The sequence below is a fragment of the Lathamus discolor genome, chromosome 9 (assembly GCF_037157495.1).
Source record: "Lathamus discolor isolate bLatDis1 chromosome 9, bLatDis1.hap1, whole genome shotgun sequence".
In the NCBI taxonomy this organism is placed as follows: Eukaryota; Metazoa; Chordata; class Aves; order Psittaciformes; family Psittacidae; genus Lathamus; species Lathamus discolor.
The window spans coordinates 8,102,894-8,127,143 of record NC_088892.1 but is presented as its reverse complement, the minus strand read 5'-3'; the positions used below and the strand labels follow the sequence as shown (position 1 = coordinate 8,127,143).

The 24,250-nt window shown below is 42.1% G+C and overlaps 1 protein-coding gene across 2 annotated transcripts; it reads left to right on the top strand.

The window, feature by feature from the left end:
• Nucleotides 1-209: 209 nt before the first annotated feature.
• On the top strand, nt 210-23,947 carry MTMR8 (myotubularin related protein 8). Of its 2 annotated transcripts, XM_065689542.1 has the most exons (14): nt 210-394; nt 1,967-2,089; nt 2,736-2,898; nt 4,796-4,953; nt 6,447-6,575; nt 7,530-7,664; nt 9,541-9,673; nt 11,427-11,536; nt 12,564-12,689; nt 14,323-14,372; nt 15,221-15,421; nt 15,850-15,978; nt 16,889-17,015; nt 18,516-23,947. In XM_065689542.1, the coding sequence occupies exons 1-14, from the start codon at nt 371-373 to the stop codon at nt 18,798-18,800; spliced, it is 1,893 nt and encodes a 630-aa protein (XP_065545614.1). In that variant the 5' UTR covers nt 210-370; the 3' UTR covers nt 18,801-23,947. The 2 variants fall into 2 exon arrangements, with proteins under 2 accessions (XP_065545614.1, XP_065545615.1); XM_065689543.1 differs by lacking the exon at nt 7,530-7,664.
• Nucleotides 23,948-24,250: the final 303 nt, after the last annotated feature.

The following is a 24,250-nucleotide window of genomic DNA, read 5'->3' as shown; positions in this document are numbered from 1 at the left end:
GTTCAAAATGGCTAAGGACAAGGTCCTTCACATGGGATGGGGCAACGCCAGGCTCAAAGACAGGCTGGGGAAGACTGGATTGCGAGCAGCCCTGAGGAGGAGGCCTTGGCGTGTTGGTCCACGATAAGCTGACCACACCAGCAGTATCGACAGAAAGCACTCATAAGGAGACTAAAGGAGCCACAGGTCCTCCATGACCAGCTCTGCCCTCACCCACCATGGCGGCCGCAGCACACGCCCCGCGCTGCTCTCGCGAGATTTGCGACGGGGCGGAGCGGCCCGGGCGCTGCCCCGTGCAAATGGCGGCGCGGAGGCCGGGCCGCGCGGGCGCGCTGAGGTAAAGTGGGGAAAGGCGGGCGGTGCTGCCGCCATGGAGCACATCACCACGCCGAAGGTAAGCGGCCGGGCCGACCCGACCCGGGAGTTCAGCTGCTGGCCCCTCGCGGTACACCCGCGGTGCTTGGGGGCCGCCGGAACGGCCGGGTGTGGGGCGTCTGTGGTGGAGCCCCTCGGGGGGCGGTGGGCCTCGACCGCGGCTCTGGGCAGGGCCTTGCGTTTTTAGAAGCTGTTTTTGTTTTAAAGTCGTATTTTTAATCAGCGCCGTGTCTCTGCTTTCCTTCACGGCATAGCTCTCCGGGAGCATCACTTGCATTTTCCAAGCTGGTCATGGCTAAGTCTGTAAGGTTTAAAGCTACTTGATACATAGGTAGTTCTTCCTGTATTGCCGTGTTGGGAAAGAAATACTTAGTAAGGATGCTGATCAAAAAGTGGTTTAGGTTCGATTCATGTAAACTTCGTCTATATCAAAGTGCAGAGACCTCTTCGGGGTAAAGAAGTGAATCAAAATGTGCTTTTTGAGTTGAATAAAAGTGAAGCAGGAGCTCTGGGAATGCTGTGTTCATGACAGCTGAGAGAACTGTATTTACTTCACACAGCTACCTCCCCACACTTGACTTCTTTACTTGTTATTCATTTTGAAAGATGCTGCTTGCTCTATTTTGTGTTGTTTTATTTGCTGTGATACTAATTTGGGGATGCCCCTTACCCATGTTGCCTAAGGGGCTTTGCTGGACCTGCTTGTCTCTACTGGCCTGAAAAAGGGTGATGTTAGATGTAGTTATTATATGTGCTGGAAAACGGGATGTACCAGGAGGACACACAGCCCAGACCTCTGCTCTTCCAGTTTATCTGCTGACATTTGCTATGCTTTATCTCTACGAATGGCCTCTAAGGAAACTTATGTATCCAGTACCCAGGACTAGTGTATTGTGTAGTGTTAAACTGTTTTCATATATATGTTTTATATATGTATTTTTTTGTTTGTTTTCCATTATTTTTGCTTAATGATGAATAAATGCCATCTGTGTGCCTTAAGAAGCAAATAGGCCTGGAGAAAAATCAATGAAATAATGTACAGTACTTAAAACCTCACATTTTATTACGTTTGCATTGATGCTTGTAGAAACTGGTTCTATTAATTAGTTTAGTGTGGTTTATGAAATGCACATGCATGCCTAAGAAGTGTGTTGGGAGAAGTAGGTACTAATACTTGTTTATAGGGACTGAGCAGTAGGAAGTCAGAGTGGAGGGGGCTGTTTCTTTTGGAGGAATACTGTGATTATACAGAATATGGACAGTCTTTCACAGCTGTTTGACTTACTATTTCTGCAGCCTTGCACAGTAATAAACTGTGATTGTCTTGGCTACTCATCCAGTAATCCTGTTGCTCACACTGGTGCTAAACCTGGACTCTTTGCTTAACCTTTTCAGCTTTAATTGCTGGAGAAATAGATTGAGTTTATAGTATAAAGCTGAGTTACTCTTGTAGGTGACTTGAATTCATGTATTTTTCTGTCTTACTTCCCAGTTTGTATATTAGGAGTTAAATGATTGCAGTTCCACAGATACTTAGATATTTCCTCACTTAAAATTAAACTCAGTTTTTCATATTCTTTCTATGTTGCAGGTTGAAAATGTGAAATTACTAGATCGCTACACAAATAGGAAGGCAGCAAATGGGACGTTATATCTGACAGCCACCCACCTTATCTATGTAGATGCCTCTACTGATGTCAGGAAAGAAACATGGGTAAGTTGTGATACCTGGAGTCTGTTCAAAAGCATGTACAAAAATTACTTTATATCTTATATCCAAAACAAACAGGTTTGTGAATTGCAATATTGTAGTGGGTTTTTATAGCATTTTGATACCAAATGCTTAACAGAAACAGCTGGTGTTGAAGCTGGAACAGTAATGGGACTTGATATAGTTCGCTCACTGAATTAGTGCTAGTTCCAAGAACACAAAAAACTTGTTTTGTTTTCTGTCTCAAGCTCAAGTCACCAAACCTGAACATACATCTTTTAGAAGTGCAAAATTAGGACTGAAATTACCATTTTGTAATTAATTCTACATTAAAATGGGAATGACAAAATATATTGCATATGAGGGTGGAGGGAAGGCAAAGTGAGCCATGTAAACTGAGCTGCGTGTCAGTCTCAAGGTAATTTATATACATCTATACTTTTTCAATCTTGCTCTCAGTTATCAGCCTTTGTGTGCAGAGTCAGGGTGTTATGTTTGTTTGATAAATATCTCAAACTCACTTTTTGCTGCTAGTTAGATGCTGCAAGCTTAAACAACTGATGGTATTTGAAGAACTCTGTATCTGCTTGAACTGCTCATGACCTTATAAGTGCCTTCTGAAAACCACCGTTTATTTCCTGTTTTTCAGATTCTGCACCACCATATTGCAACTGTAGAAAAGCTGCCTCTGACCACAGCTGGATATCCACTCCTCATTCACTGCAAGAACTTCCACGTGGCTCACTTTGTTATTGGGCAGGAACGTGACTGTCACGAAGTTTATACCTCATTGCTTAAACTCTCACAACCAGGTATTTAGGCCTTGCTAATTGCTGAAGTGCTTCAAACTGGAAGCCATAGAGAGAGTTTTACCTGCCAGACTTTTGGGTTTGTGGTGTTAGTACAGAAAGGGAAGGACGTGGAGTCAGAATCTGTTCCCACCACCAGAGATGATCAGTGATGGCTGGCTCAGTAAGTAGAGTGCTGCTGTGTGGACTCCAGGGTGTTCACTTCCGCATGAAATGCGCATCTGTTGTGGCAATGGGAATGAGGCAGTGCCCATTGTCATTAATTTCTGTGACTTGGCTGTAGGGTGAGTGTAGTTCTGCCCTTTCCAGTTGATCTGGATGCTCACAGAATTCTGGAACACCACAAATAAAGCTTTAAAAGTTGGCATCTTTCATTTGTTTCCCAACAACCTCTTTAGGCTACTCTTCAGTGTTTGTCATTCAGTTGTAAAATCCTTTGCTTCTCCCTGGCTGCTGTCACTTAGAGTCACTCTTAGAGTGTAAGTGAAACATCCTCAAAAGCCTGTGGTCTCTTCTGCCTTCAGCTTTTTAGTCCATCATGGATGAATCTTCAGGCTCTTTGCTCTTCTTGCAGGAGAGCATTTTGCTGAGTTTCATACCTGGCTTCTGTCTCTGGCAGCTTCTGGTTTTGGGGTGCTCCTTCTGTGAGCCACTGTTTGGAGTCTGGTGTTATTATAAGGATACCATTTGTAACTGCATTTTGTAATGATGTCACTAGGCTAAGGGAAGGGAATTGATATCACCAGTCTGCTTCATGCTGCTGTCACACAGGACTTCAATAAAAATGCTGTAGTGGGAATGTTTTTTGCTGAGTTCAGGGTTTTTTTGGTGATATTTAGGATTGGGTCTGTTCCCAGCATGTCCCTTATGCTCCGAGCTTTGGAGTTTTCCTAGGTCTGACACCTGGCAAGTTTCTGGTGATGTTTAAAAGCTGTCAGTGTTCTTTCAGTTTTGAAAATCAGAGGCTTAATGTAGCATCTTGAGGCATAGGAGCTGTCGCTGCTGAGGCTTCCAGCAGTTTCCTTTGTCTTATGGCTGTTTGTGTAGAGTGCTGTAGGTTTTTCTTTTTTTTTTCTAGATTTTAAGTTCTCTTTTGTTGCTTTGAAACTCCTGTATGTATGCTTCCTTCATGGCTTTTTGTCAGAGCATAGGATGATTTGATTTGCACATGTGTGATTGACAGCTATGGGTTACCTGTCTGGTATCCTGGCTACTTTATCAGACTCTGACAGATTTCACTCCGGAGCTCTTTCTGCCTTGGGAATCAGCTGAATGAGTTACTGGTTGGATTTGCATTTTATGAAGAGAGGGAAGGAAACTGGGGTGGTGGAGATGGAGGGAAGAAGAAATTAGCACTTGTCAGACACAGCCTGAAGCTTTTGTTGGGTGACAGGAATATTCAAGCCTTCTGTCAAGTTTTCAGTGCGGCTCTGAACTTGCTGTTGAGCAATGAACTTCTGTGTATGCAAGAGCTGTTTTATGAACTCTGCACAGAAAATACGTCTTTTAAAATGTTTTCATTTATGGATTAATCCTTATGATATAAGTCTCATCTAACATGCTTGTTGCAGTGACTTCAGTAGGAAATAATGTGATCAGGAAAAATCACTACTTCGAGGTTTCAGTTAATTCTAACAAAATGTTTTAGTTGTCTCCCTATATGTGGGAATTGAGTATTGGAAATTCCTGAGGATTTCAATATGAATTGTTGGTACTCTCCTGAAGGAAAACCTGTAAATGTGAGGTTTGGATGCTTAAAATTTCCCTGCTCTTCTATGTAGTGCTCAGTTATTTTATGTTAAGGAGTGAGAGTCAGTCTAAGTTTGCTTGGAGTAGTGAAGTACACAAAGTAAAGAAAGAAAACTTCTAACTAGTTAATCTTTTTCTTTCTTCTTCCCAGCAAAACCTGAAGAACTTTATGCTTTCTCCTATAATCCTAAAGTGTCTAAAGAGAGCCGGGAGATTGGATGGAAGCTGATTGATTTAAAAGTAGATTACCAGCGTATGGGAATTCCAAACGACTACTGGGAACTAACAGATGTTAATAAAGACTATGAGGTAATTTTTGCCCACAGCAGTCATTTAATGCAATATCTCTTCTTTGTTATTAAGGACATGCAGCAGTCCTGGTGCTGCGTAAGTGATCCCTCAGGGGGAGAATGAGCTCAGTTGGCTCTGATTGAAGCAGCATCATCTTGATGTGAAGTTGAGGATAAGGATTCTGTGGAAGAACAGAACAGCGCTGCAGAGTCACCTTGGCTTGCTTTGATCCCCCTGGCAAAGTACCAGATACTTGTTTTTCTAGAGGAATGTCAAACCATCTGTTACAAAAACTTGAAGTACCCTTTGCTGCTTTTGGCATTTCCAACCCCTGTCCCACCAGGCTGGTGGCAGATGTGTAGGAAAGAAATAAGTGGCAGCAGTTTGGCTTGGTGGGGAATGAGGCAGAGTGGAAAGGGACTAGATAGGGAAGGGAAGAACAGTAGCAGAAATCAGTTTTTTCTTGGTTGGTTGGATCTTTTGCTAAATCAGAGCACTCATGCATTTCAGTCCTGACTGGCTGCTGCTGTTGTTTTCTTCTTTATCCCCTGTAAAGCCAGATTGGATCTAAACCACATAAAATGAAAGCATTTTTCAGCAAGCTTACTCAAACTCATGCTTCATTTTATTTCCCTTTTTGTTTCTTCTGAGGTTGTGTACTGTCAGAGCTTTCTGTCTAAACGACAAACAGCTCTGAGGAAGATACCAGTATATTTAGTCCTGAATCACTTCCTCCTGCTCCCTGTTCCCTTCCCCCACAAGCTTCCTTTGCTTTTGTGGTTTGGGCTGAAGAAATACAAGCTTGTGCTGTCATAATTGACTGAGAATTTTAAATGACTCTATCTTTGGATGCCTGAATTGAGACACAATGTGAGAAGTGCTTTTTCCATTAGCTGATTAGGGCATCTGAATGTGAGCATCTAAAGTATTAATCATTTTGAAGCTTTACTTGCTAGTATGTAACTCTCAAGTGCCGGTGCTTTAGAATTTCCTCAGGGTTTCCAACTTAAAGTTGTTAAGCCTAAAGTAAAGCCAGACTTGGAGAACAGCCTATCTGTCAAGTACCTGCTGCAAAGACTGTACTTCTTCAAGGAAGAAGGACAAAGCTGGTCTCTCAGGATGCTGGAAGCTCATTTCAAGTTGAATAAGAAGGAACTTTTTAAACATAGTTGTTCTTAATATAGTTTTTTGTGACAAATCAGGAACTTTTCATAAGATTAATGGACGTAAAGAACTTCCTTTTAATATATATTGTGCACAGTGCAGTCCATTTTTTAAGGTTCAGATGCAACATTGATTGTTTTCTTCACCACACTGCTTTATTTTGCACCTATTCCTGTGCTAATTTTCTTAAATGCATCTTAATGGCTTGAAACTTTAATGTTAGATACACTACAGCAAACAGTCTATTCCTGTTGTTCATAGATGCTGCAACAGAAGCTGAAGATGAATTTTTTCATGGCTTTTGAATTCTAAGCAGTAATACCTGGATTTTCTTTCTTCTCACTTAGGTTTGCAACACGTATCCTTCAGAAATAGTGGTGCCTCGAGCTGCTAGTAAGGCAGTGGTGATCGGGAGCTCACGGTTCAGAAGCAGAGGGCGGATTCCGGTGCTTTCTTACTTGTACAAGGAAAACAATGTTAGTTGTTCACTGTCTGCTGTCTTTGTTGAGGAGTGAGGGTTCCCCTTCTTGTCCATCCCCTTTTAGTGAAAGGAAAAACTGAGGTAATTATTAGAGCATATTAACTTCATGTTTGAGAACTGTGCTTCCCTTATCGCCTTTAATACTGGCTTGTTCTGAGTCACAGAATAAGCTGGTTAAAGGCAAACACTTGGGACGCATCCAGAGCTGTGCAAAAAGCACAAACTTTCTAAGCTTCCTGTCTGGAATTTTTTTAATCAGCTTTCAGCAATGCCTTGTTATGTAGGTTTTTTAATCTACTCTTTGCTATATTGAGTAATGTTTTAGCAAGATACATATTAACTCAGCTGGATTTTCTTAGTGTTGAAGAGGAGGAACCACCCTGAAATAAATCCCCACCAGCTCAGAATAAGTGAAGGGTTCCACTGAAGACCAGAATGTGCATTTTTAAGTTTGCTGTCTCAGCATGTTTTAGATGCAGATGTTAGGAAAATGCTGTCACAGTCAAATGATTGTTTTCCTGAGGAAGCATGCCTTGATCTAGGCAACTGTGTGGAGTTGTGCTGGCAACTTTTGGAATTTCTCTAAAGGATACTCAGTGCGGTTCTGAGCATGACACAGTAACAACTGATAAGCAAAGTTGTGGAAATTAATGGTTTGAACAATAGAAACCAAGTAGAAAACATGAGAAGTGCTAACATTTGGGGTACTGATCATAATGCAGAGCATAGTGGGTTTGAGAGCACAGCACTGAGGTTGCAGCAGAGCTCAATACTTTCTTAAGATTCCCAAACTTGTAGCTTGGAGAAATGTTCCAGTAATATTTCTGTGCGTCTATGGAAGTAGGACGTTTTTAGTGAAACAGAATGGGACACTTAAACCCAGCAACTTTGGGACAGTGCAGTAGAGACCATGTGGAAGCAGGCAAAGGTGAGATGTTGTGTGTTGCAGGCTGCCATCTGCCGCTGTAGCCAGCCCTTGTCTGGGTTCAGTGCGCGCTGTCTGGAGGATGAACAGATGCTGCAGGCCATCAGAGAAGCCAACCCTGGGAGCCCCTTCATGTATGTTGTAGACACAAGGCCAAAGGTATCTTCATGGGGTTTGTGGCTACTTCTAAAGCTTGTGACTGAAGTAGTAATGCTGTTTCCAGTTCATTCTGTCGTAACTCTTACACTGCATTAAGTTAAATTGTGGCAGTCCTGAATCAGGAATTCAGGATCAGGCTTCTGGTTCAGTGCCTTAATGTGATGGATACTTGTGCATAATAAACCAGCAACGTTAAGTGCTGTTAAGTATGTTGGCATATTCTGGGCTGAGGTGAGTTTTGTGTGAAGCAACTGGCAGCTTTGAACAGCTGAGACAGTGAAGCGTTTTCCTGCAGAGAGCTGGTCCTTAATATTTTGAGTTGGAGAGAAGCCTTTACGATCCAGATCCACCACACTGAAGTGCTTTTGTCAGTAGATCTGGGAAGGAGTGGGGCTGCCTAGACTTTGATAACAATGGAGAAAAGCAGTTCCTCCTTTTTTTTTGCTTTTGTAGAAACACTTGTGTTCTCATGATGTGCAGCTTGGAGTTCAATACAGTTCAGCTTTTCTGATCCATAGCCACTATCTGGGGCTAGAATTTCTTTGCTGAGGTATCTATGTAAGAGGATATTGAAGAAAGACTAAATCTGTAGTGACTGTCTTGAGGGACTAAATTCGGAAACCAACTCAAACGCTTCCTGTAAGCATATTGATTGGGAGGCAAATTACAACAGGAGGATTTTCATAGTACACAATTATTTAAATACAAAGATTTAAAAGTGTTCTGATTATTTTAAAGTTGTGCTTTCTAAGAACCTGCTTCACTGTTCAGACATTGCAGTTTTCTTATAGAAACTATAGATTTAGTTAAACTATGGCATGGGCAAGAAGGGAAAAGGTCTTCCTGGGAAGATGGGGAATGTTTCACCTGGTGGTCTGAGATGTATTTTGGCTTTTTGTAGTATGACATTTCCTAGAGAGAACCTGTTCTGTAATTATATGGGTATTTGTAGCAATAACTGCATGATGTTTTGGTTCAGACACCTTCCAGTGTCATGGATATTCTACTGACATCTATCGTTGATGGCAGTTTTGTTCTAAAGTATTTGAAGAAGGGAAGAATTATAATTGGTCACATTTCTCCTTCTAACACAACGTGTCTTGTGTGGTAGAACTGAACCATTATGGTTGTTTAGTTATTCTGGAGGTGTTTATACCACATCTCACTCTTCCTTCTCTCTGGATTCAAATCACCCCTTCCCAAATAAATATATGGGGGGTTGAGGTGCTCCTTTGGGTTTTTTTTGGTCCCCACTAAAGATTTCCTGGTAGCTCTTAGATTGGCCTGGGTTACTGTTAGAGCAGCTGGCCTCTTTTCTGCTTCTTTTCTGCAGTTCCAGTTGGTTGCTGTATTCTTTCTGCTCAACTTGAATATTTCTGTGTTTCCCTCAGATGGCTTTATTTCATCTGTGCATGTATGTCTGTGAAAAGCTTTGGAATTCTCTTACTATTTCTGTACCACCATGTATGTATGTTACTCATACAAATGGCTTTCCTAGTTTTACTTTCATATGCTTCTGTCTGAATCTTTTGCATAGCTTCACACTTAAGGCAGATACAATGTCTCTCTGCCTGTTTTGATGGCAGCAGTATTGTGAAATTGGGCATGGTTTTCATGCTGGCCACCCTTAAAAATCCTGTCCTGGGTCTTACTGAGTTTCTGCATATGAATGATGGACTGGAGAAAGTGGCATGATTTTAGTGAAACACCTGGAGATAGTGTCTGGGAGGCAGAAAGTGCAACTGAGGAATGACTGTTCAGTGTATTTTCTGGGGGATCTAGAAAGAAGGACTTGCAAAACAGACTTGTTTATTTGTGCATATTGTTTGCTGTAGTTTTCTTTTTTCTCCTGTTCATGTTCCCTTGCCTGTGACAGTTAAATGCCATGGCCAACCGAGCTGCAGGGAAGGGCTATGAGAACGAAGATAACTATGATAACATTCGCTTTAAATTTATCGGCATAGAAAACATCCATGTGATGAGGAGCAGCTTGCAGAAACTGCTGGAAGGTGCGTGCAGGCCATGCGACTGGCCACTCTTCTTTACCCCTGGTCCAGAGAATGTGAATTTCTTATATGTGCCAAATTAGAAGGCTGGAGAAATACTTCATTGGACTGTTATTCTGTGAGTTATCGAAAGAAAACTGACATAGATTGTTGAAGAAATGACTTTCTAGGCATTTGGAAATTTTGGAGCAGTTCAGTGTTAGACAGTTAAAAAGACTTTAATCCCCTATGTACATAGTTCTTTTTGATTTATTTATGATTCCTTTAACTGAACTTGTCTTCAATACATCTTAATGATTAAAGACATGTTTTAGTACATTAAAATAGATACTAAAATGCAGAGTTGCTCAGATAATTAAGCTGCTCTGTGAGACTCTTGAACTTAGCGGGGGAAAAATGTGAAGCAGCACAGAAGAAATGCTGCCCTGGGCTAATGCAGATCAAGCATAGCAGCCCTCCAGTACCTGAAGGGGGCCTATAGGGATGCTGGGGAGGGACTCATTGTCAGGGACTGTAGTAACAGGACAAGGGGTAACGGGTTAAAACTTCAACAGGGGAAGTTTAGATTGGATATAAGGAGGAAGTTCTTTCCTGTTAGGGTGGTGAGGCACTGGAATGGGTTGCCCAGGGAGGTTGCGAGTGCTCCATCCCTGGCAGTGTTCAAGGCCAGGTTGGACGAAGCCTTGGGTGACATGGTTTAGTGTGAGGTATCCCTGCACATGGCAGGGGGTTGGAACTAGATGATCTTGAGGTCCTCTCCAACCCTAACTATTCTATGATTCTAAGAAGTGAATCAGGCCTGTATTCTCAGTAATGTAGTTTTGGAGAGGTTCCATCAAAGGTGAATGCCCAGCTTGGATCACACCAGTCTGCTCTGCTTGCTGCTTTCCAGCACTGCTACTGTCCTTGTGCAGAGGGGATGCTGCAAATCATTCTACTTGGTCCCTGTGATTAGTTCTAATACAAGTGCTGTCATTCAGAGTACAAGTGTAATATTTTAGTGAGCAGCCTAATGGTCATCTTGCCTCACAGTAGTTGAATAATTGATGCTACCAATTGCCAGGTGGCACTGCAGGACCCGTGGTGACCTTGGAGAAAAATGAGGCTATTCACACAACCGAGAGATGGTCCTGATGACAAGTACAAGTCTTCAATTGCCTGTTCTGGCAGATTTATTTGTGGTGGAAGAAGAGCAGAATAAATACTTGTTTACTCCTGTATTCTTCTCAGACAGTGATGAAAACCGTACTGGTGCTTACAGGCTATTGAGCTGCATTTCTAGAAGTGTTTTCTTTGCTGGGTTTCATTCAGTATAGCATCTGATTTGCCTTCAAGGTTTAACCTGTTATTTCTCTAAATCAAAGCTTTCCTTTCTTCAGGTCTTTGGTCACTGCATGTTAGTGGTGGTTAGATGTGTGTGTGAAGGTGACTTACAATAAAGAAACAGCACTAAACACTTTCTTTTGTTGGTAAAACCTCAGCTGAAAAAATAATGAGTTACCATTTAAAAAGAGAGGAGGAGGAGGATATTTTCAGGTCCTCAGGTTCTTTCATAGCTAAAAATTGCTGGTTTGTGTATTTAAGTATGGAGCCAGTGGTTTCTCTGTCCTTCAGACAGGATGTTGCTGACAGTGTGGAAATGTGAGCTTTTGGGGTCTCCCAAGCTCTGGTGCTGTGAAGAGATAATGAGGAGGTGGGAAAAAGAAAAAGATGTTGTTAATGGAATGTCTGCTAATTCCTTTGATTGTTTTCTCAGTGTGTGAGATGAAGTCCCCCTCCATGAGTGATTTCCTCACTGGCCTGGAGAACTCGGGTTGGTTACGGCACATTAAGGCTGTAATGGATGCAGGTGTCTTTCTTGCCAAGGTAAAACTGTACTCTGACCTGAGGTGAATTAAATATGTATTTGTCTGTTAGGGACTGCTCCAAGGCTGGCAGATGTCTCTGGAGAGAAGGTGGGAACACATTTCTGGTCAGGTTGGCCTCAGTTCTCAAAAGCAAGCCTGCAGTTGGAGGACATCAGCAGATCACCCAACTGGCCCTCCCCTAGCCACTTCCTGTGCCTAAACTAAATGCCATAGGGGTTGGGACATTGTCCTGTGCACTGCATTGCCACTGCTTGTTGCAGTTGTCTAGGCTTTATTAGAACTCCTTTGAAACAAATAAAGTCACAATGCGAGTAAGTGACCTTTCTAAATGTCTCTAACGTGGAATTACTAGTGCAAACAACTCATAACCTTGTGCTCATTAGTTACTGAACTGCTTTAAATGAGGGATTGTTTAGAGCAGGTTATTTTCTCCTGCTTCTGTGCAATGTGGGCACTGCTAATTTTGATCATTCAACAGAGTCCTCGTTTCTTCAAAGCAAGTCAGGCAGAAGGAGAAAAGTCACCAAGGCATGTGGCTCTTCGGTGATAGTAGAGGGCGTGCAGGCAGCACATGACAAGAGTAGGGACCTCCTGTACATGTTGTCTTTTCGCTCTTCAAGTTTTCCTGTGTGAGATAAGCTCTTATAATTTTTCTCAAAGTCTCTTGTCCCCGTGTAGCTAGTTACTATTTTTTACTTATCCACCAAACTTTTTCCTCAGGAGGGAACTGAAATTTCTTGGCCCTTCAGAAAACTGAGCATTTTGAGATCAGAGGGTCTTTTGTTTCTTGACAGCCTATGTTTCCTTCAAGGCACACCATGGCATTGTATTCTGTTTGGGGTTTCCTGTGGGTTGATGGTGATGTGCCCAGAGCTGGTGCTTTTCTATGGTCTGGAGGGGAAATGACAAATTTTCCTCTTGGGTTTCAGGCCAGTCAGGTAAATGCAGCTGAAGGGACAGCATATTTAACTACAGTAACACACTGAGAAAGCTGCTCAAGTTTTGTGTGTGGTGTCTCTTGACAGGCTGTGAAGGATGAGAAAGCCAGTGTGCTGGTCCACTGCTCGGATGGATGGGACCGCACAGCGCAGGTCTGCTCCCTGGCCAGCGTCCTCTTGGATCCCTTCTACAGGACTTTTAAAGGCTTCATGGTAAGAACACAAACATTGGAATTTCAAAATCAAAAAGTGCTTCCAGGGTTTGTAAACAAGCCATAATTGAATGTTTTGGGCCATTTCCTGGAACAAACAGTAGGTGACCTATATAAAAGCAGCTTTGATTCTATAAACAAGCTTTAATTGCTCTGAACAGCATGGGGACAAAACACACTTGATCTACAGTTCCCAAATCTTTGTTTCCTTGAATGTCCATGGCAGAGCCACTAATGAGATTTCAGCAAGGGATAAGTGAGCAAAGGATGCAACTCTGGCAGCAATCCACAGAAAAACAGTGAAGCAGCTTGTCATTTAAGACTGAGTGAATGGCCTCTTATCTCCTGAGATTTAAAGTTGGCTGAGCTCATTCTTGTGCAAGGGGCAGCACATAACCTGTATATCAGGTAAAAATCTGTGCATTGTTGAAGACCTTTTGTAAAGCCATTACACATCAATTTGACCATTTGCTTCTACTGTAGGCTTCTTATTTGAAGCTGGCACTGTATATGCAGAGCAATATGTGACATTATCCTTCCATTCCTCTGTTGTTCAATACCTGAAAGGCTGTTGCTCTTTCTCAGCAGAGTTCCTTAGAAACCCTGAAATCAGAGCAGTGCAAGTTCTGCCTGCAGCCTGTGAGTTGCACTGCTGGAATTGTTTCCTTGCATTCCATGCTTTCATTACTAATTATTGTTTTGGGTCTGGATTATACTGCAGTCTTCTAACAGTTAAAATGACAGAGTGTGAAACATCTGCCTGGGCTTTGGCTGCACTCTGGCCAATTCTGTATGAACTAAGAAACATCCTTTTGCTTAGGAGAAGGAGCAGTAACTAAAACAAACAAATGCTTGTCTGTCCTCTGAGCAAATGGTTTTATATGCACAAATCCCTGGAGAGTGCTTATTCCTCAATAAATACAATAGAAGTGTAAGGAATGGGAAAATTTGAAACACAATAGGACTTAAAAGACCTCTGTTAGGAATTTCTGCTTTTTTGTTCTTAAGTCTCTGGATGATGGTATCAGGAATTGATCTTTAAATCTGACCCTGAAAGGCAAGTAATAATGGATTCAGTATCAGGCATGTGTTTCCTTATGAGATTTGTTTAAAGAAAATAATGCTTCCTTGTTGTCTTCTTACACATAGCACAGGCATTCTGTTTAAAACAGAACTATATTCTCATTTCATCCTGAGCTGTGCAGTACACAGCTGTATTTCTTACACTCCTATTTGTGTGTTAAAGATCTGTTGTATTCCAGTTGATTTATTTTGCTGAATATCATGATACTCTGTGTTAATAGTACATAGTGATTATGTTAACATATTAATGTAAATTAATATTAAGCTGTTAATTCTTTTAGCTCAGTGTGTTTGTATATTATTATAACAACATAGAAACTCACTTAAAATAGTACTGGACTTTCTTGAAATAACTTGTGATTTCAATAGTGATATAGTGCTGGTAACTGGATAACTCTAATCTATAAACCACTATTACTGTTTTCACTGGTCTCTCATACCAGGAGGGTCAACAAGGTTGTAAGCTCTGTAGACGTTAGCATCAAAGTCTTCCTTTTGCTTTTTCTAAACAAAGTAATGCTCTTTTTCTCATCTCTGTTTTGAAACTGAAGGTCCTGATAGAGAAGGAATGGATTGCAATGGGCCACAAGTTTTCACACAGGTAAGAGCAGCACATTATGGGTGCAGTGACTCAGTGGAGGCTTGACAGGGAAACTGATCCAGTGTTTTCACGTTCATGAAAAATGTTAATGAAAATACAGGACAGAGGAGAAGAGATATGGAAAATACTGGAGTTGGTGACATAAAGCCAGTATCTGCTGGGGTTATTTCATCAGTGCTTTTTTATTACTATTACTTTACAAAATCAAACAGTCTTGAACAAATTGTTTGAGTTCTGAGTGGTTTCCTACCTATAAAATCACACTCACATTACATGAGGAGTGCTGATGTTCTGGCATGACATGTTGATTCTTCTGCAGTCACCTCCTGGAACAAAATCGCAGCTCATATTTGTTCAGGACTTGAACTTTTACCAAGTTCAGTGCATAAACTTGAGCCCAGTATAATATTAAAAAGCAATTTGACTTACCATCCCTTAAGCAGATTGCTGTAATTGCCTGCATCTAGTAGGGCTATTAACTTTATGTTATATTTACCGCATCATATGCAGACATCATGGCATAGGCTCAGGGATTCCTGGTTCACAAATACTTCTTGTGATGCTTGCAGCAATGTTACATGGACTCTTCCATGGCTAATTTGACTTTAGAGAAAGGGACATGGCACAAATCTCATCACTCCTAAGAGTTATCCTTGGGACACAAGTAATGATACACACTCTTGAATGTGCACTTGCTGGAAGAAAAACCACACGGGGATTTTTCTGTGTCTCTGCAGAATAGTTTCTTATTCTAGTAGTGAAGAAAGCTTGCCAGTGGTTTAAAGGTGAGGGAATTGTTTTTTGTTGGGTGACACAGGATTTAACCTGGTTTATTTGCATCTGTTTAGATGTGGCCATTTGGATGGTGACCCCAAAGAAGTCTCCCCTGTCTTCACCCAGTTCATTGAATGTGTGTGGCAGCTCATGCAGCAGTTCCCGTGCTCTTTTGAATTCAGTGAACGCTTCCTTCTTGAAATCCATGACCATGTCTACTCCTGCCAGTTTGGCAACTTCCTTGGGAACTGCCATAAGGAGCGTGAGGATCTGAAGTGAGTTGGCAGATCGGCAGTTTAGAGAGCAAACAGTCTAGAAGTCTCTTTAAAAGTCAGGAAAAGGGCAGGTTTGTGTGTTTGTGCTTTTAATGTAATTGTGGATTGCTTAAGTGTAACCTTGTCTTGAAGGATGCTTCTGTTCTGGAGTGTGAAAACAATTTATAGATTAATTATATTCCTGAAGACAGATGTTTTAATTTGGGCCAAAGTATTAACTTGCAGAAACCCCTTTTGACTGGATCGAGTCCATTTTAAATGATTACATATTCCTCAGTGGTGTATCTTGTGCTTATGAAATGAATCAGATACTGTGCAAAAATAATTATTAATTCCCTTAATGTGATTCTGCTCAGCTCAGCCAGAGTTATTTATCCCTTTAACTTCATTCTTTCTTTTATTGATAAGCTGTTATTTGTAATTGACAGAATCTTTGAGAAGACCCATTCTCTGTGGCCTTTCCTCTTACAGAAGAAGCAGGAATTGAGAAATCCCTTGTACAAAGGATTTACAGCTTACAAAGAGCTTCAACCGAACACACTACCTTTCAGTTTCCAGTAAGTTCCTTATTTAAGGAGGGAAGAGGGGCGTTTCTTTCATTGTAACGTAGATGGGCAGTTCATGTTTTATAAATTCACTGATGGACACGGTTTATTCTACCTTTCCCTCCATTCCTCATCCATAAACTGGGAATAATAGTGCACAGGTAAATGCTAAATAAATGCAGGTAGTATAACCTAAAATAAGACTTTGGTGTTGAGAAAGAGGGTAAGGAAAGGCAAGGAAAAGAACTTCAGATGTAGATAGACCCCACACCCCCCCTTGCTGCTTGCTCTGCTACATTTACATGATAGGGGTTGGCAGTTGTTAAACAAAGTTCCTCCTTTCCTCACTTTTTGTATATATGTATATATTAAGGAAGGCCTTTAAGCAGGAGTTTCAGTGCTCATCACTTCCAGGCTCACACAGGTAAGGGATTTCTTGTTGCCGTGTCTCTCTGCTTGCCCAGGGTGTTACAGCTGGAGTGGTTAGTGCTGCTTTGTTCTGCCTCACTCCTGGTCCCTGCTGAGGGAGGGAGGGATGTAAACGTGTTTTTAAGCGCTGTGTGTGGTTACTGGCAGTCAAAGGGCTTTAATAACAGCAGAGCAAATTGAGGGCTTGAGGGTGAGCTCCCAAGCCTCCAGGAAGTCTGCTATTGGGAAAAGCGTGTTTTCATCTTAATGCTAATACCTGCTGCCAGCACATGTGGATCATAACCTCATAATACTTAAATCCTTAAGAGTATTTTTAAACTGTAAGTATTTACTCACTGATGCTGAGTTTCCTAATCCAAGGCTGTGGCAGGATTTTAGAATGTTACTAATCTTAATTGGTTGAAAATTTGTTTCCTAAACAGCATCTAGTTTGTTTGTTGGCCAGTATTGTACAAATAACCGTTTGATTCCCTTTCCTTGCCCTGTCCTTGAGGTTTTGGTGTGGGATGTATAACCGCTTTGACAAAGGAATGCATCCAAAGCAGTGTGTGCTGGATTATCTGCTAAACTGCATGAGCCAGAAGATGAAACTGGAGGACAATGCATCTGAACTGGAAAATGTGAGTCCTGAATCTTAATAACACTTTAAATCACATAGTGGTTTTGGCAAATATAGCTGGGGCTGAACATTATCACTGAACAATGGCTTCAGCAAGCTGGGCAGAGCTGGGCAAAATGAGGGGTTAAATGCCATTGCTGCTGTCAATAGGTTTGATTTACACAAAATTTTCATCTGCTAGGTAGAAGCTGTGGTAGGTCAGGTTCTGTTGCAGGTTCCTGATGTTCTAATTCTCTAAATGAAGCAGTTTTAGAACATCTGGGTTTCAACTCTACTCACATCAGTCTTTAAGGAGAGAGGAAAAGAATAGGCCTGATTTTCCCCACATAACTAATATGAATATACAAAAATGTTCTTGTTTGCAGCTCATCCCCTCGTTTTTCTTTCCTGCCTTCTTAGTCACAAGACACAGGTGTGGAGTTAACTTAAGTTGGAGTTACACAGTGGAGTTACTTAAGTTAGCTTTCATGCAATAGCCAAAACGTAACTGGATAGTGTGAGCTGAATTAGCCTCTGAAAGTGGCTTCCTCAGATTTGAAGTGTTTTGCTAAAGCAGGGTGGGGAATCTTGCGCATTTACTACGTGTGTTCTGTGGTAATGGAGGGCAGAGATCTTGTGACCAGAATAACCAATGCCTTTCCTTCAACCCAGAACAGTAAACAGCCACATGCTTCATGGTGTGGTCAGCTCTGATGAGGTTCTCCAGGGAGCTGTATTTGTTTGTCTGAAAATGCAGATCTCTACTTGGCAGTGCAAGTCAGAAAAGAAAACCAAAAATAGTCTGGTCAGTTTAAGCCCTGCAGTTTTGCTGAGGAGAAGGAAGAAGAGGCACTCTTGTTATTTTGGTGTTTGTCCTCTGGAGCCACCACTGCACGTAATGAGCCCTGCTCCCTGGGAAGTAGAGTATAAATCTTCTGTTTTCCTTTGCTTCCATGCACAACCACTGCTTGTCCTTCATCAAACTGCCTTTATCTTGACTTACAAGGGTTTTTATATCTTATTTTATCCCCATGTCATCTTGCTGAGAAGGGGAGTGATAAGAGCAGCTTGGTGGGTGCATGGAACCCAGCCAGGGTCAACCCTCCACAGTCCTCTACAACTGCCTGCAAGGAGAAGTGTAGCTTTTCTTTATGCTAAAAGGCTCTGTCCCCAATATCCTTTCTATGTGTATTAGAAAAAACCCAAATAAACCACAAACCAACCAAAAAAACCCCTAAAAATACATTAGTGAGAGAATCGCCTAAAATACATACCAATGAGAAGAACTGTGTCCTTTGGTAGGTTAATATGAGTGCTGAAAACTTTAGTTTTATTAATTTAACAATGATTGGATACAAACATGTAAGGATCTATGCTTGTGTACTTCAGTGCTGGATTACAGAGCTAAAGAAGAGGCACTGGCACAGGACTGTTCTGTTGGCAGTTGATTTTTGTATATCTCTGGCATCTGGGAATAGCAGCTTCCATTAATTTCTTTTTTCATGTTGTTTTGTCTGTGTAGAAACTTCCTTTCCTCGATGGTCCTTTGCCTAGTGAAAGCTCCTCCTTATCTAAAGTAGGACATACTACTTCAAGAACACCGATGCTTAACACTCCTCAGGGTTATGAAGGGGAACCACCTCCTGTGCTGAGCAACGGTGCCTTGATGGGGGATGTAGATGTTCCATCAGGTGTGGACCAAAAGCACAAAGAGAACCTGTCTCATCACCGGGACCTCCAGGATCTGAGTGACACCCCTCATGTGTTGGACTCTGAAGTGAAGGGTGGAAAACCTGAGCACTACTGATGAGCTCTGAGAACTGATTTCGATGAACCAGGCGCTTGTGGTGGTGAGGCCTGAGGGGGCTGTGCCCCCAGGAGGTGCAGACCCTCTACCCATGGACAGCTGAGTGTGAGTGGTGTGTTGTCAGGGAGCTGTGCTCACTGTAGGGCACACAGGCTGTATTTGGTTTGGTTCCCATCGTTTTGCAGCTGAAATGAAGATGATGTGTACGGAGCTGCCCAGGAGGCTGCCTTGAGTTCGTGCAAACATTAGTGCTTTCTGGAAACACAACATGTTTAAGGTTCATGACTGCTGCCAGTACTTGGTGTTTCAAGCTGAAAGAAATCTTGGCCAATTTACATGGGGCTTAGGAATTGTGTGGTGTTTACAACTGGAGTAGGAAAGATACAATCTAGTTACTCTCAGCGATGGTGCAAGGTCATCTTAAAATGATAAAAATGTCAGTTCCTCTTAAAATAATAACACTCCCCCCCCCCTTTTCTTAGCTGTGAATGAATCTGCATGGACCCTCACCCTGTGGCAGAACTGATTCATTTTTTGTTTCCTATGCATATTTGTTAAACAAAACCAAACCCCCTGTGCCTTTTTATGGAGACCTTTTAATGTCTACTCATGCAATGTTCTCTTTTTATTACTGTAGTGTAGAGTGTAGTATTTGGTTGTCTTTGTAGGCAGTATTTTTAAACCAGTTTTTTTTACCTGCTCTGGCTTCTCCAGGATCTTTGCTGATCCCCTGAGTACAGTAGCTTCCCTCTAAGCTGACCTTTCAAAGGGTAAGGACCACATTTACTGACTGTGAGAGGGCAGCAAGCCACAAAGCCTGTGTAACCTGTGGCTTTGTGATGGAGGATGACAAATGAGAAAAGACAGGGAAAAAATTGTATGAATTTTATTATCTCTTGTTTTATGATCTTGGTTAAATTGAAGCAAGAAAGTAATGTAGTTTGAAGCTGGAGTCGATGTGCTCTCCTTATGTCCATTGACAAGGCAGTAGCTACAGATCAGGGGCATTCTGCTGCTGAAATGGGGTCTCAAATGGTTATTTCACATTATATGCTGAGTGATCATAGTGCGGGTTGTCTTGGATGTTAAAACTACATGAACCTTAGAGATGTTTTGTCTATACTGTCTCATGGTGATGAACTTTGTACTTCTGTGGAGCTTGTGACAAAACCTAACTTGGGACATGTCCTCATAGTGGAACACAGCGTGGATGTCTTGGCTTGTGGCTGTGGCTGCGGCTGCAGCTTGGGCTCACTCTTGCTGTTAGCACTGCTTGGTTTCCTTAAACTGCAGGAATCTCATCTGGAGGCACCAGTTCAAAGTTGGGGTTTAAAACAGAAACTTATATTCCATTTATCCGTAAGTCTTGTGGAGAAAGAGGAGCACTTAGGAAAATGGTTGGTCAGGAAAGCTGTTCCCTAGTACTTGTTCTGGGCAAGCTTCTAAAGATGTGCTTAACTGAACAGAGTTTCTTTGTGCAGCTTCACTCAAGATGCTTTGCTCTTTTCTTCTGGATCTTGATCTTTCAATTAGATGCTACCGTTAGGTCTTAAAACCAGGGGATTTATTAAATTTTGAAAGAGACTATAAACATTGTCTAAGTTAACCCTCCCAGTCTGCAGTGAAAAGCAGAAACATTCCAGTATAACAGCAGAAAATGCAATAGCTATTGTCTGTGTGCTCATATATGGTGAAATGGCCAGGTTAGCTTCAATGTTCAAGTAGAAAGCTAAAAAACAAAACTCCCCTGAGTGTCTCACTATGGGTAAGAAAACAGATCTTTTAAGTATATCAGAAGACCCCAGGAAAAAGGGCAATACCTGAAAACAGAGTTTTCCGTGCCTAGAATGGCAAGGAGAAACTGGTTTTTAATGTGCAGGTTTGTCAGTTTTAAAGCAAGGAATGTAGTTGTTTTCAAGGTAGAACTACTGTGCGTGAGCCATTTAAAAGCAAAGAATGAGCAGGTCTGGTTCAGGATTTTAATGATTGGAATTTGTTGTGTGGCTGCATATCAAGAATAGTGCATCATGCACCAAGGATGTATCTGTTTTGAAGGGTGCACTTTTCTGAATGCATCTTTTCTTTATCTCAAGACGAGCATCTGCTCTTGAGTCTCTTTGCTCCTAAAAAGAGATCTGTGAAGCTCCTAACGCCAAGTTACTCTACCAACCTTTTAAGTTTGCCATATCCATGTACTCCTCAAGTGAGGAGATTGTACCCGAAGTGTTAATCCAGCTGTTCCTGTTACCCAGGGCTGGGAATCTGTTGTGATTTCCACTGGAGGGTACTGGGGGGATAATTTCCCTTTGCCTCTTGGTAGTGTAAAAGCTCCATTTGGAGCACTTTGGTTTGGAGCCCATTTTGCATGCATCAGCCCTATCTTTCCTTTCTAGGTGGTAGAAGAGTAGTGGATGGTGTTCATAGCTTCTCAAATAGAGAGCTCTGAAATGGTAAATGGGACCAAGACTGGCACTTTCAGGACCAGTTATTCTGGATGTCATCAGTCCTTGTAACATGTTCTCTACTGAAAATTAGAGATTCAGGCCTGCAGGGAATTTGCTGAAGGATTTGGACACACCACTGGTAAATTGTTGTAGAAAAGCATTTTGCAGAAGGTTTCTGTACATGTTTACACGTTGCCTTGAGTTCTGAATTACCATACATTACCTTGGAGAAAGTACAATCATCTTTGCTTATTCCTGAAACGTGATGCTGACATCTCCGCAAATCCTTCTTGACAACAAGATTACTACAGGTGCATAGAACTGTGAAAGATTACTCCATATACTGAAAGTATTAGTAAGCTCTTAGTAATCTTGCTGCTTTTGACTTCAGTAACAAAACAGTGGATGACTATACTTTGAAATGCAAGACCTAGCCAAAATAAAAGGGTAATGGTCTTGTCTTTTTAAACCTCTTGGATTTAATGTATTAAAAATCATTCCTGCTGGTGCTGTAAATGTATGGAGCTGGAAAAGATTCCAGTGTTCCCTGGCTTTCCATGAGCTTATTTCTTTGCAAGCCAGTTACCTGGAAGCTTTTTAGTTTTCACAGTAACTCTTGGGTGTTTCAAGACCAAAAATGAGAAGCTGTTTCAAGTGCTGCAGCACATCCTCAGGTCTCTGCTCAGCTGGATTCCTTCCCAGAGCCTTGCCAAAACCCCGTGTTCGCCCCTTATGGGGTGTCCTGCTGACAGTGGCAAATTACTTCATTATATATTCCTTAAAAGTGTTAAAGGCAATGTAAATCTGTTTCATAGGAATCTTCTTGGCAAGCACTATGTAGGTGAAAAGTTCCTGTAGCTTATTTGTTCTAGTGGAGAATCCATGTGTTGTGAAGCCACAAAGCTTTTTATATGGAGCTGTTGAGTGAACAATGCAATTTGCTGCTTTCCATTTGGATTCCAAGAACTGAGAAGGAGGAGGGATCCTGTTTGCTCTGTTTGTGTAAAACTCTTCTTTTTCTGAAGCACCTCTTGCTTTACCAAGATACCCCATGGCATCACAGTGTCATGCTCTACCTTGTATTTCTCTTGCTACTAATAGGTAAAGCACTGCAATGGGCAAGTGCCTCTGTTAAAGCTACTACTTGGAAGTAGAAGAGGGGCTTTATTTCTCATTTGAAATATCTTAATGTGAACTTCATAATGTTGGGTTCATAAATTGCTTTTTGTTCTGCAGTTGTTCCTGTGGTAGGGAAAATCCAATTGGTGCTGTTTGGTTTACAGGAGATAAAAAAGGGAATGGATTGGTTTGCCTGTGGAGTTGTAGTTAGTTGGCCCTTTTTCATGGGAGAGAAAAAGCAGTTTGTTAAAGCCTGGAGACACTTATGTCTGTGTGTCCTGTTCCTGCTCTTAGTGAATGCCTTTCATTTAAGTACTTAGAAGAAGAATCCACCAGCGACATGGGTGCTGCTACCCTGCAAGGAGGGGGAAGGAGGCCTCCTCCTAGGTACCTGGTGAGCTTCAGTGAGCTCCTCGGGTCCTGGTGAGGGCTCTGCTGGGAACTGAAGGTGCACAAAGCTTCAAGAGATCTACACTTTGAGTTAGTCTTTGCTGGGTTACAGCTGGAAATCTGAAGTGACCTGTGCCTGGTGGTGTGTCAGTTTTGGAGGTGAGAGGGAGCACCCTGGCATCTAACAGAGCTGTAACACCTGCAGGGGGAGGCATTTAAAAGAGCTCTTGAGCCAGATGCTATTTCACTTCACGTGTGGCAAAACTGGTCTTTGGCTTCAGTGCCTGATGTTGTGCTCCCAAAGGGTTCATTTGGCACTGCTCAGCGATGGATATTCATGAGTGGCAATTCAGAAGGTGGCTGCTGCTTTGCTCTCCTTCCCTTCCCTACTCTTTGCTCTGAGTGCTGGGTCATGCTTCCTATGGACCTAACATGTTATTCCCTGTACCACCTATAGGCACTTCCCATGCCTCAGGATGGAGCAGGGATGAAGAGTCTGTTCTGAAGGTAGTAGTTTTGTTTGGATTCGTACACAGCACTTGACTAACTGGATGAGGAATGTCTCCAACCAGGTGATGTTGAAATCCATGTCTTCATAAGCATCTTCAGCACTAGGAGCAGCCAGGTCAGTGCCGGTTTGTGTCAGTGTAGTTGGTTTGGGCAGGGATCTCAAGTGTCCTTTTGGCATCTCTGAACTACACAGGCAATGCAGGAGGAGGGTAGGTGACAATGGTTGATGCATATCTCATCATTTCTGTGTGTATTCATCTGTATTTAATGTAGCAGCATACTACTGGAATAACTCGTAGCACTGGATCTAGTCCCATGTAACTGAGCACACGTGTACTTTTCCTGTTGGCTACAAACTGATCTTTGTAGGAATGTTCCCAAAACTGTGTGGTGCTCGGCTGGAAACTGTTGATGTTTGTGCTGTTTGTCAGTCTCTGGTTTTGTTGGTGTCCCTGTTGAGGGACAGTTGTATGACTGTGGGTGATAAATCCCATGTTGTTGAATTTGCTGCGATGGCTGTGTAAGTCCTTTTAGTTCATGCACTGCTTAAAAACCCCTGTTGTACCATGTTTAGGGGAGCACTGTGTCCTTTTTCCTCTAAATGTATTTGTTCCATGAAGTTTCACTTGTATTACAGTATTTTTATTCCCTATGGAAATAAACACCCTGCCTTTTTGAAGTAAATGACTCCTTTGTTTGATGGTTAATTAAACTCAAAGCAGAACTTCACACTTGGAAGTGTTAAAGACTTGAGTAGTGAGCTTATCTTAAAGTGGGTCTGGGCAACCCCAGACACAACTACAGGCTGGGGAAGACTGGATTGAGAGCAGCCCTGGGGAGGAGTCAGGGGGAGGAGGTGTTGGTTTGTAAGAAGCTCCCCATGACCCAGCACTGTGTGCTTGAGCCCAGATTGCTGGGCTTGTTCAGCCTGGAGAAGAGAAGGCTCCTTAAGGAAGGCTCTTTGAGGGGAGACCTTAGAGCAGCTCC

Coding starts and splice junctions, on each gene's coding strand:
- MTMR8 (XM_065689542.1), top strand. CDS start 371: ATGGAGCACATCACCACGCCGAAG. Junction 395..1,966: donor AGCACATCACCACGCCGAAG/GTAAGCGGCCGG, acceptor TCTATGTTGCAG/GTTGAAAATGTGAAATTACT. Junction 11,537..12,563: donor CAGGTGTCTTTCTTGCCAAG/GTAAAACTGTAC, acceptor GTCTCTTGACAG/GCTGTGAAGGATGAGAAAGC.